At 41.1% G+C, this 12,333-nt stretch overlaps 1 protein-coding gene across 2 annotated transcripts; it reads left to right on the forward strand.

Moving 5' to 3' along the window:
* Positions 1-324: 324 nt before the first annotated feature.
* LOC142578842 (protein THEM6-like) lies at positions 325-12,061 on the forward strand. 2 transcript variants are annotated; one of them, XM_075688472.1, is made up of 4 exons: positions 325-449; positions 647-725; positions 1,689-1,900; positions 11,778-12,061. In XM_075688472.1, the coding sequence occupies exons 1-4, from the start codon at positions 420-422 to the stop codon at positions 12,042-12,044; spliced, it is 588 nt and encodes a 195-aa protein (XP_075544587.1). In that variant the 5' UTR covers positions 325-419; the 3' UTR covers positions 12,045-12,061. The 2 variants fall into 2 exon arrangements, with proteins under 2 accessions (XP_075544587.1, XP_075544586.1); XM_075688471.1 differs by having other exon boundaries at positions 325-725.
* Positions 12,062-12,333: the final 272 nt, after the last annotated feature.

Below are 12,333 nucleotides of genomic sequence, written 5' to 3' on the forward strand. Positions count from 1 at the left end.
ACCTGGGAGTGCATTGGTCATTTGCGTATTTTCGCGCCCCGCAGTTAACCTGGGTTATTTCACTAAATACTATTTGATAATTGTCCCTGGTCAATATTCCCCCAAGACACGCGCGTAAAGTGACACGGAATCAATAAAATTTTCTTATGTAGTTTCATGTTGCAGATAGGTGACTTCTGTGGAAAAAATTACGTGTTTGTTTTCTAAAAGTAACACGTAATTTTTGCCGCACAAGTGTGGCACGTAGAAGTGTGGCACACGGAGTGTCCGCACGCGCACACTGCGTGTGCTTCTGCTGCCATCTCGCGCAAAAATACTGAAACGCAATACATAATTCGGAGCACTTGGAGCTTTCATGAAGATGCGCCGCTTGATCACTTGTGTTATTATGCCACCGTGAACCAGCCAAGCGTGATTGAATGGAGGCGGGAGGAGCTTTCCGTCTTCAGGTGCATTTGTTTAGTTAGCGAGCTTTACTGAAAGTTTGCAGCCCTACATTAATTCTTGGTAGGTCGCGAGGGAAAATCTTAGTGTTAAGAGAAAGGACACTGACAATCATCTGACTGTCGCTGACTCTGCAATGGGATTTTACACAGTGCTAGCGTTGACTCTGTATGTCTTGTTTGATGTTAATTATTTCGTACAGTACATTGCCATTATGGTACGTGGCTTTCTGCGATGGAGGCACATGAAGAAGCCTCTCTTAGAGCCGGACGTCACGACTGGTAAGTTGCGATGCCTTCTTCAGAGGGTAAGGTGTTTGTTTCTTTCGGTCATGTATCGAAAATGTGAAACCATATATAAATATTTTCGACCACTGTGCACTTGATTCAAGGCATGTAAATGTGTATAGGTTGACCAGAATTGTTGCATAGTTTATTATACTGGTTCATCGAACACTATTTGCAATGTTTACGATGTAACATTTAAGGCTTTATGTGTAGCCAGCATCAAGCAGATCGCATGTTCTTAAAGTCTTATACGGGTGTTTCACGATGCTCTTTTGATCGCCATCGAGCCCGATCCGGATCGAATTTCACGGCCGCGATTGGCTTCTTTGCTCAACTGCGGGAGAACGCCAATCGCGGTCGAGGATTCCGATCTTGATCGGGCTCAGTCGCGACCAAAGGTGGCCGTGTGATGCCGGTATTACATTGGGCCCGGCTTTGTTTTGAGGCATAGACATATACAAAATTGGTGCTCTAAAATTTCTAAAAGTTTCTCAGCTGTTATACGGGTGTCACGCGGTGCACTTTCGATCGCGATCGAACCTGATTCGGATCTAATTTCTTGATCGCAGTTGTCTCCTTTGTACAAGCTGGGGAAGGGAGGAAATCACGGTCGAAAAATTCGATCGCGATTGAAAATGGCCATGTGACAGCGACATTAGTTTCTATTAGAAAACCTGGTAGTCATTATATATAGGTGCAGCCAATTTTATTAAGGGTTCGGAAGTAGATTACGTATTTGTTTAAAAGAAATTATCGAGCTAGTACTTCCGCTCAGGTAATAATATTATCACAAACACTTTACGACGATTTTAATGAAGTATCACTGTGGAGAGCCAAGCTATTGCTTATGAACTATCCACATTATTTTGTCAGGAAACCCTAAATATGTGCAAATATTTTGAAAGTACATGTAAAATGTCGCAGCACTGTCACATATCTTTTCGTGGTATTTTGCAGGCAGGTGCTCACTAAGTGACCTTGATCACATGATGCACATGAACAATGTAAAGTACCTCCGTGCCTTTGAGTTTGGCCGAGCTGCATTTGGTTTGAAGAATAGACTGTGGCATAATGCAAAGAAATTGAAAGCTCACCTGCTCATCAGTGCTCAAGTGGTGCGCTACCGAAGGCCAGTCACACTTTTCCAGGCCTTTGAAATTCATTCCAAGGCAAGTTTACTTCTTCCTTACTATTTTCTTACTGTGCACATTATTAACACCAGCGTTCCTAACTTCACCTGCTCAGTGGAAAAAAAAAATCTATTTCTTGTTTTAGTGCATTTGGAAGCTTCAAGCAGACAACTTACTGAGGGCAACTGAAAAACTTAGCTTGCGAGATATGGTCACTCAAGTAGTGCACAAAATTGTGTGCATTTTATCTATGCACGCAAATGAGACAGTCAGCTAGTTAAAACCACATGAAGCCAACAGACAACAAAGCCAGGGAAAGCATAGGGAAAAGTAACTGTTCTTTTTAATGAAAATGCAGAAATAACAAGAACAAGGAAAATGAAACTGGACAGAAGGACAACTTGCTGCAAGGAGCTGAACCCATATATGCATTATGCATGCTGTGTTCCACCACAAGTTGTGTGGATAACCACTGCGGTGGCTGTCTGCCCAGCTACTTTTTGTGCATTTGTGTATATGTACCAGATATAGCCCTGGGAGTGCCAGCCTGTACCACTCACAGCCATGGCGGCAGATGTCATACTTCTTTTCAACTACAGGCTTCATCATAGTATTGTGGCCTTAGAAGCAGAAAATTGGAAAAGGAACCATTGTATGCTACTGCTTGGCACCAAGGCTGCCAATGTTGAGAGCCCTGCCATGCAATCAGTGAGAAGAACAAGGGGAACAGAGGAGCACTATGTATTTTTTGTTAAATCCAGTTAGTAGAAAAATTTAATAATTATCTGAATCTGTGGCATGTTCACAAGGTTGTAAAGCAACAGAAATCATTTTTAGCAAGTTTTCTGTGAGACCCAGCTGATGCATATTTGAGCAAGGTTTAATTACAGCTCTGATGGGAAGGATCTCTTATGTCTCTGAGGCAAAAATCACAACTTGCATTATGACAGATGTAAACATAAGACAAAACGCATGTCCCTGTGTTTGTGATCTGCAGTTCGTGTGCTAATCAGCAGACTAGGGCCAATAATCATGTGTTACCATCAGCTCTTTACCTTAGTAATCTTCATTGCACTGCCAATTCAGCTACATGTCCACTTTCTCACTGACATGCAGAGCTTGCTTACGAAATGAGAAGGCTGTGACCAAATGTCTTTATTGGGTCAACAATGTACACTAATGTGTATGTGAAATTTCACCATTTAATACTACAACTCATTTTATGGCAGCATTAGTCATATTGGCAGCAGTGCTTTAAAAAACTTAACAGCAATCTGTTACTTAATCCTTTAAGTGCCAGGGAAAAATCCAGAAAGGTGTTTAGAAGATTACATTTTTTTACGCATATGGATATCAAGTTTTTTGCAGATTCGAAATATATATATAACATGAGGACATTAAATTCACAATTTCTGTCTGAAAATACAAGGTAACAAGAACCATGTATATTGACTCGCCATCATAAAATCATCTTGAAATCATCATCACCGTCATCTTGAAATTCACCTCCTTCAGTGCACAACTTCTGCAGGCTTGGAATGATGCCTGTCACCGACAAAAGATGCCGAGAGCGAGTGGGGCTATACTAATCCAGGTACAACCAAATTAGGAAGGCCTGCAAAGCTTCAAAAAGACACTCCCTCACCAGATCAGGAATTGGCCTCTCTGGTGCAGTATTAAGCCACCCCCTCCCAAATGGCTCACTCCATTACCCAATGGCCCTCAGTCCCCAGCAGCTGCGGAGCACCTGACCAAGGCGGCGGTCAGACATGTAACGCCGCAGAGGGTGCTAAGAATCTCTGGGGCCAGACAGGCCGCCAATGAAAACTGACCCTTGCAACGTTTAACACCCGAACCCTCTTGAGTCAGGCTAGGTTAGCAGGACTCTTTGAGGAACTATCAGACATTGTTTGGGATATCATCGGCCTTATTCAGATTAGAAGAACTGGTGAGGCTTATACATTGCTGAATAATGGACATGTTCTCTGCTATAGAGGTCTTCTAGATAAGAAGCAATACGGGGTAGGATTCCTAATCCATAAGGACATAGCGGGCAACATTGACGAATTCTACAGCATTAATGAGAGTGTAACTGTAGTTGTAATCAAACTTAATAAAAGTTATAGATTAAAGGTAGTACAAGCCTACGCTCTAGCATCCAGTCATGATGATGAGGAAGTAGATCAGTTTTATGAAGATGTTGAATTAGCGATGAGAAACGTGCAAACTCAGTATACTGTACTAATGGGCGACATCAATGCAAAAGTGGGGAAAGAGCAGGCTGGTGAACAAGCAATTGGCAACTACGGTGTCGATTCTAGGAACGCTAAAGGAGAGATGCTGGTAGAATTCGCAGAAAAGAATAAGCTTCAAGTAATGTACACCTTTTTCAGGAAGCGTAGCAACAGAAAGTGGACCTGGAAAGGCCCTAATGGTGAAACAAGAAATGAAATTGACTTCATACTTTCTGCTAATCCCAGCATTGTGCAGGATGTAGAAGTGATAGGTAGGGTAAAGTGCAGTGATCGTAGGTTATTGAAGGTAGGATTCACCGCAATTTGAAGAGAGAAAGAGCTAAATTGGTCAAGAAGAAACAGGTCAACCTAGAGGCAGTAAGAGTAAAAGCAGACAAATTCAGGCTGGCACTTGCAAACAAATATGCTGCCTTAGAACATAGCGGTGATGATGACATAGAGCTAATGAATGAAACCGTGACTAGGTTGGCTTCAGAGGCAGCAATTGAAGTGGGAGGCAAGGCACCAAGGCAACCAGTAGGCAACCTCTCCCAAGTAACAAAGGACCTAATAAAGAAACGACAGAAAATGAAAGTGTCCAACTCAAAAGGTAGGATAGAATTCACGGAACTGTCAAAACTGATCAACAAGGCGAAAATAAGGGATATTCGAAACTATAACGTTAGAAAGACTGAAGAAGCCATAAAGAATGGACGCAGCCTGAAATCGGTGAGAAAGAAACTTGGCATAGGACAAACAAAGATGTATGCACTAAAAGATAAGCAGGGTAATATCATCAGCAATATTGAAGATAAAATAAAACCAGTGGAAGAATCCTATACTGACCTGTACAGTACCCAAAGGAGTCAGGATATCTCAATTAGAAACTGTAATGAACAGGATACAGGAACTCCTCCTGTAACTAGCGATGAGGTCAGAAGTGCCTTGCAAGACATGAAACAACGAAGAGCAGCAGGGGAAGATGGAATAACAGTCGATTTAATCAAAGATGGAGGAGACCTAATGCTTGAAAAACTGGCAGCTCTTTATACGAAGTGTCTATCGACTGCAAGGGTCCCAGAAAACTGGAAGAATGCAAACATTATACTAATCCACAAAAATGGAGATGTTAAACAATTGAAAAATTACAGGCCCATTAGCTTACTCCCATTATAATATTTATTTACTTATTTATTTATTTATTTATTTATTTATTTATTTATTTATTTATTTAAAAGAACCTTACAGGCCCTAGGGCAGGGCATAAAGTAAGGGGGGCATATTAAACAGTAAAGGTATAAAAAGTACAAATTTCCAACAGGAACAGTGCTATAAAAAGATTACCGTGTTACACAATATTGAAGGCACAAGGAATACAAAGCAACATCTGAAGGCACGCGGACACTTGTTACTGTTAACAGAGCAAAAGGAATACCATTTATGAAAATGATATACAACATGGTTAATTTGCACGATAAAATACACTAGATTGGGCACTCGTGAATGGTATTAAATGGGAAAAGCGTGAGTAATTGATAGCGGAACGTGTCGGGATTAGATATGGAGGCTATGTTATCAGGGAGGTCATCCCAGAGACGAATGGCGCGAGGTAGTGCAGATGAATTAAATGCTATTACCATATATGTGCATGAAACTGAACTGAGTATGAACTGAAATATAAAATATTTACCAAAATATTCTCCAATAGAATAAGGGCAACACTGGACTTTAGTCAACGAAGGGAACCGGCTGGCTTCAGGAAGGCATACTCTACAGTGGATCACATCCACATCATCAATCAGGTTATCGAGAAATCCGCAGAGTACAATAAGCCTCTCTATATGGCTTTCATAGATTACGAAAAGGCATTTGACTCATTAGAGATACCCGCAGCCATAGAGGCATTACGTAATCAAGGAGTACGGAACGCTTACGTAAATACCTTGGGAAATATCTACAGAAGCTCTACAGCTACCTTAATTCTACACAAGAAAAGCAGGAAGATACCTATAAAGAAAGGTATCAGACAGGGAGACGCAAAATCTCCAATGCTATTCACTGTGTGCTTAGAAGAAGTAGTCAAGCTATTAAGCTGGGAAGGCTTAGGAGTAAAGATTGACGGCGAATATCTCAGCAACCTTCGGTTTGCCGATGACATTGTTCTATTCAGCAACAATGCGGACGAGTTACAACAAATGATTGAGGACCTTAACAGAGAGAGTGTAACAGTGGGGTTGAAGATAAATATGCACAAGACAAAGATAATGATAAACAGCCGGGCAAAGGAACAAGAGTTCAAGATCACCAGTCGGCCTCTAGAACCTGTGAAGGAGTACATTTACCTAGGTCAATTAATCACAGGGAACACTGATCATGAGAAGGACATTCACAGAAGAATAAAATAGGGTTGGATCGCATACGGCAGACATTGTGAGCTCCTGCCTGGAAGCTTACCATTATCACTGAAAAGAAAGGTGTACAATCAGTGCATTTTACCAGTGCTGACGTATGGGGCAGAGACTTGGAGACTGACAAAGAAGCTTGAGAACAAGTTAAGGACCGCGCAAAGAGTGATGGAAACAGGATTGCTAGGCATAACGTTAGGAGACAGAAAGAGAGCGGTTTGGATCAGAGAGCAAACGTGTATAGACGATATTCTAATTGACATCAAGAGGAAGAAATGGATCTGGGCAGGTCATGTAATGCACCGATTAGATAACCGTTGGACCAATAGAGTTACAGAATGGGTACCAAGAGAAGGTAAACGCAATCGAGGATGACAAAAGACTAGGTGGAGCGATGAAATTAGGGAATTCACAGGCGCTAGTTGGAATTGGTTGCCGCAGGACAGGGGTAATTGAAGATCGCAGGGAGAGGCCTTCATCCTGCAGTGGACATAAAACAGGCTGATGATGATGAAGATGATGTTATGGACTAAAAGTTTCAGAGTTGATGGTTGTTCAGTTCTGTCGCAATCACTCGATGCAACATTTACATTTTAGAGCAAACATTTGGGGAGAAAGGCTTGCAAAAGCAAAAAGTCGAAGTTGTGGAAAAGTCGTCCTGAAGGATTAGAATATTGCTTTTATATGATAGATCACAAATGACGGTAGGAGGCAAAATCCCACACCACAATCCTTACACCGGAAGCATGTTTTCTTGTACCCTTTATTCCCAGTGTTGCTTCGATCTTTGCAACAGACATCGCATTGCCTTTATCGATGTTCTATGGATGCCTGCTGTGGATGGGACAAAGTCCACAAAGTGCCATGCCATCAGATGGGTAAAGCCTGCTTCTGAAGAATGTGCACACCCAAGGGGCCAGCAACATGTGACAGACAGCCACCATCTTTAAACCCTAGTCGGGAGGGCTAAAGCAGGAACTCACCAAAACATCAAAATAGATTGGATAAGCCTGACCTGTTACTGGCACTTGGAAAGGGTGCCCAAGCTTGTAGACAAGACAGACTAATCCTTGGCACTTTCTACAAAAAAGAAAAAACGAAATTCTAACCGAGTAAGATTTGGCTATGGCTCTTAAAGGGTTAAAGGGACACTCACAGGGTTTCAGCATTGCAAACGGACAAGTGCGGTACGTATATCACATGGTGGCATTTGTGTCTGCAAAGTATCAAACGGCTGCACAGCATGAAAATACTGAAATTTCAGTGAGGAGACCAAGAGCCCTTCTTCTTGAGGCAGCCCTGGTTCCAGCCAGAGTCAAGGTCACACACACATATATGTAAGACACGCCGCATGCAGTGTTACAGATTATGGCACCTGAGATCAGTAAATCGTCCAATTCAAAAAGTGCTATACCACCATTCAGTTTCATTTCAATGTTTTGAATTACATCATTTTTTATGTGCAGTAATGCTGTTTCATTTGATTTTCCAGGTTGGAAACCATATTGCTAATTACGGATTGCACTCTTAGACTGAAAAATATTAAAGAAGCAATTGTGCATTACTCTTCCAACAACCTTATAAAATCGCAGGACTAAAATTGGTCAGCAAATTTTAAGACCAGTTTTATTTCTCTAATATAACAGCAACATGAGCAATCATTTATTTATCTGAAAGCACTCCTGTAACCAGCATTAGGTTAAGTGTGTTGGTCAGCAGCCCAGTAATACTTACAGTGGCACTTTTAATTGTAACTACTAGTGCAGCAGTGTTGTTGCCTGGTGCACAAGCATTTTTAAGAGAACCTATGATAGCAGTGATTTCTTCTTCTGAAGTAGGTGTCAAAAATAAAGAGTCAGTATATTAGTTAAAATGAGTGTATGGCTCAAGGGAAGTATTCGATAGTAGATTTGAGTCCGTGAAATTGCCTGCTTCAAGAAAATGTGCATTCGATTTGTTAGCAAATGCAATGCTATTATGATTAATAGCACTAATCAGCGTTTCGAGAGGAAGTATACTTTTACTGTTGCCAATTAAGATTCAAAATTCATTTATTTCTCCAAGAAACAAAAAGCTGATTACAATTAGAATTGTAATCCCTGTCCAGAGAGTCATTGGTTTTTTTTGCTATGAGCGAAAACATAGTAATACAAAGATGACTTAACCTAGATTAGGTCCACGTTCAGTTTATTTCAAAACTGTGTATATTGGATTAAGATGTTACGACTTCTGATTTTCAGGAAATCAGAGAACATTAAATGCTTACCTTTCATCTGCATGTAACGTTTATTAGTTATCCTTGTTTTGTAGCTTTTCCGCTATTTATTATTGCAGCGACAGGGAAAGCAAGGCTGCAGTTCTGAAGGGTTTGTGTTCGAAATGTATCATAAGCTTTCTTTTTTTCTTCTTCTTTTATTTTTATTATTGTTTATATTTTTTACCATAGAGCTCCGCCCAGTCAGCTTCAACCATAAGTGCACAGAAAATGGCTATGTTGTATGGATTATTCATCATCCGCATATAGAAAGAACATTGCTTATCTGATGGAAAAATTGTAAAGAAAGGCATATGATCACTTAAAGGGCCCTCAAACACTTTTCTAACTAATCATAATATAGCCTCACTATTAAAGAATGATGTCTCATGAATCTCATGGCAGAAAATTTTTTTAGTCCTTCAAGTGTCAGTGGAGTTATCACATCGGTACATGGATTTCTATCTCTTTTCATCTGATTTAGTACATTAAAGCTACACGGGGGAGGAGCCAAGGGGGCAAAACACCTAAATGTCGAATGTCTTTACGGCGAAAGGGCTTTTCATGGCACCCTGTGGCAGCTGCGGTAGACTACGCCACGCAGCATGCTGCTGCTGTCTTGGAGTCCGCATGCAGGAGACACAGCTACACGCAACAGCTGCATATAGACCGGCAGTGAAAAGATGGAATGATTTTTCTGTCATTTTGAGATCATGGACATATATATGCTTCATTTATTTAACTCAAAATTCATCATCATCATCATCAGCCTGGTTGCGCCCACCGCAGGGCGAAGGCCTCACCCATACTTCTCCAACAACCCCGGTCATGTCAACAGCCCCGGTCAACAACTCAAAATTACCAATTATGTATTGCTGAGAATGCCCTTGCTATCACGAAATTAGCCAATAGCTGTTCGTGGTTCCAGCAGCTTGTGATGCTGCTGCTTGACAACATTGTGCAAGCAGGAGAAAGTGATCTTGCGCTGTTCTCGACATGAGATTGTAAATTGCCTGTTGCGTGCAGTGCGATAATATTTGGCTCAGATGTTCACAGGAGCCTCTTGTACATATTGGCAATATTTTCTTACTATGCTCAAGTATTTCAGAAGCCCTTTACACCTGGTGAAAACACGCCAAAAAGGACCATGTCTAAGGCTTGTGCAGCAGAGATCAGTCAAAGTTGCCGATGATTTGTCCACACATGTTGGTGCGTCCATAGTATAGCATAGACATTCAGCAGCATTGTTTCTCTCAAAGCTATTTGAGCAGGAGATGTTGGAAGGGCATCAATGTTGAAATCACCAAGTAAAGAAATGCATAATTTATTTAAGGGCATGCCACCAGCTCATTTATCCATTCTGACTTGGGTTATGTGCTTGCAACCTACGGACTGACCAGCACCTGTGTCTGAACAAAACCACGTCTCTGTAGAGGCCAGAAAATCAAAACTACACTTCAACTGCTTTACTTTTGCGTCAATTCTTTCTCTCTTGTTCCTTAGGCTTTGCACATTTACGTAATAAGACAGGCTATTGTTTGAATAGTACTCTGCTGTTTCTAGTAAATTTTTTTATGAATCAGGAGAAATACTATAAGGCATATTGCAAACTGTCAGTCCCAAAAATAAGCACCAGGTAAGTTCTAGACAACTCTGAGTCATTTTTACAAGTGATGCAAATTGCTTGCGAATTTACTTCTTTCAGGCAAAAATCCTGCCTTCTCTTGACCTTTCTTGAGCTTTTGTTTTTGCAAGCCACAGTAGTTTCTTATTCTGTACCAAGTGTTTTGGCAAAGTCGGCAGTTCCTTTTAGCACATGACCACGCCAGTTAAGTGAGCTTGTTACTTTGCAGAAATAGCTGTTATGGGCTAGCTCCCTTGGTCGTTTTGATGCCTGCATGTGTCATTGCTGGAATCTCGAAATTCTTTGTGAAAATATTTAAGAAAAACAAGAACAAAGAAAATTTCTCTTTATACCACAAGGATTAAAACTTGCGACCAATAGATTGGCAGTCCAAGGTTCTACCTCTCAGCTGCTCTACCAATGCTACAGCAATGGAGGATACTGATGCTGGAGAGCACGATCGCACCAACAGCTGCCATGATTGGCTAACACCCACTCATCATCTGTGTACTGGATAGAGCTGGTGTTTATGCTTTATTCGTGTTGTACAATGTTGCTTTTCCAGTTGCACAGGCAGTCGTGAAATAAGTTTTCTTCTTCTACATGTAGCGACGAGAATTGAGTGCATCTGTTTCAACTTTATTAGTCTTCTAGTGCTTGCCTTCATCTCATGTTTACTGGATGGTGCTGACGTCATCTTGTTTTCTTCAAGGATAGTGTGAGGCCTATTGAATTGGGCAGCCCAAATATAAATTTGTGAAAAGCTGTATGAATCCAGCAGTAAGAAGCTACAGGGTTGTTTTAGTAGAGACCAATAGCTACGTACAGATAGGTAAGAGGAGTAAGAAAAGCAGTTGACATGACAACGTAAATTGACACGGCACACATTATTTCTTTTAAGCTATGGTATATGTAATCGCAAATGGAGCAAAAATGACATTGTGGCAGCCATGAACTTCAATGCAGAAAGTCAATGGACTGCTCCCATTCATTTGTTCTGAGAATTGCAATGTTAGGGTGAACAATTTTGTGTCAGTCATAATATGCGGAGCATATCTAAAAATTCTTTCCCCCAAGAAGTCTGCCGCAATGGTGTCATGCACTGCATACTTTTTTCTTTCCATCCTGGGTATAGCACATTAAGCATATTGTTACGGAAGGTTGCATTTCATTACGACCTTTTGCATTCAACAAGATTGACAGGTAGTAAATTCAGATCCTTTGAAGTGGCTTTAATGAGTTGGAAAGTGCAGCTTAGTCCTTGCACAGAGCTCGAAAAAAAAATATTGTGAACAGGACAATATGATGTGCTTTTCTGATAATAGCTAATCTGCTAAAATCTGGTAAATTTAGCATAAATAGCCTATAATTTATATCTATTGCATCCCCTTTTTTACAGATTGTGTACTGGGAAGACAGAGATGTCTACATTGAACAGCAGTTGATTACAGTCGGGGACAATTTCATTCGAGCAGTTTGCATGGTGAAAATGACACTTGTGGATGGATCGTTGAATGACCTGCTGGCATCTCTGGATGTTGATCCAAACTCCAAGCCCGCACCAGTTCCTCGGGATATTCAGCTCTTCATGGACTATAATTGTGCTAGCAGTGCAAAGCTAAACGCAGAAAAAGATAGGCTTCTGAACCTTAAGCGTTCGGAGTAAATTTTTCACAAAACATGCTGGAATCCTTGAAACTCATTAGTTATAGTAGTCATCAAAAAGATTGCAGTGGCAGCACTATCAACTCGTGGGCTGAGGTGCCTGAGGGACCAGGACAGTGGACACTGCCAATGATATAATGTGAAGTCTTGAACATATCAGGCTCAATACAGCATACCATAAGCAGTCTCCAACCAGCACAGCCAGTTGTCCTTTCATGTGGATGGTCGTATATCACCAACTCTGGTTGTCATGCTCAACAAGGTGCAATATTGTTACGAAGGGTCACTGC

Source organism: Dermacentor variabilis, chromosome 4 (genome assembly GCF_050947875.1).
Source record: "Dermacentor variabilis isolate Ectoservices chromosome 4, ASM5094787v1, whole genome shotgun sequence".
In the NCBI taxonomy this organism is placed as follows: Eukaryota; Metazoa; Arthropoda; class Arachnida; order Ixodida; family Ixodidae; genus Dermacentor; species Dermacentor variabilis.

Excerpts from the sequence above, each read along its gene's own strand:
- LOC142578842 (XM_075688471.1), top strand. The coding sequence starts at position 581 with ATGGGATTTTACACAGTGCTAGCGTTGACTCTGTATGTCTTGTTTGAT. Across the intron at positions 726-1,688 it reads AGAGCCGGACGTCACGACTG|GCAGGTGCTCACTAAGTGAC; the intron begins GTAAGTTGCGAT and ends GGTATTTTGCAG. Across the intron at positions 1,901-11,777 it reads CCTTTGAAATTCATTCCAAG|ATTGTGTACTGGGAAGACAG; the intron begins GCAAGTTTACTT and ends CCTTTTTTACAG.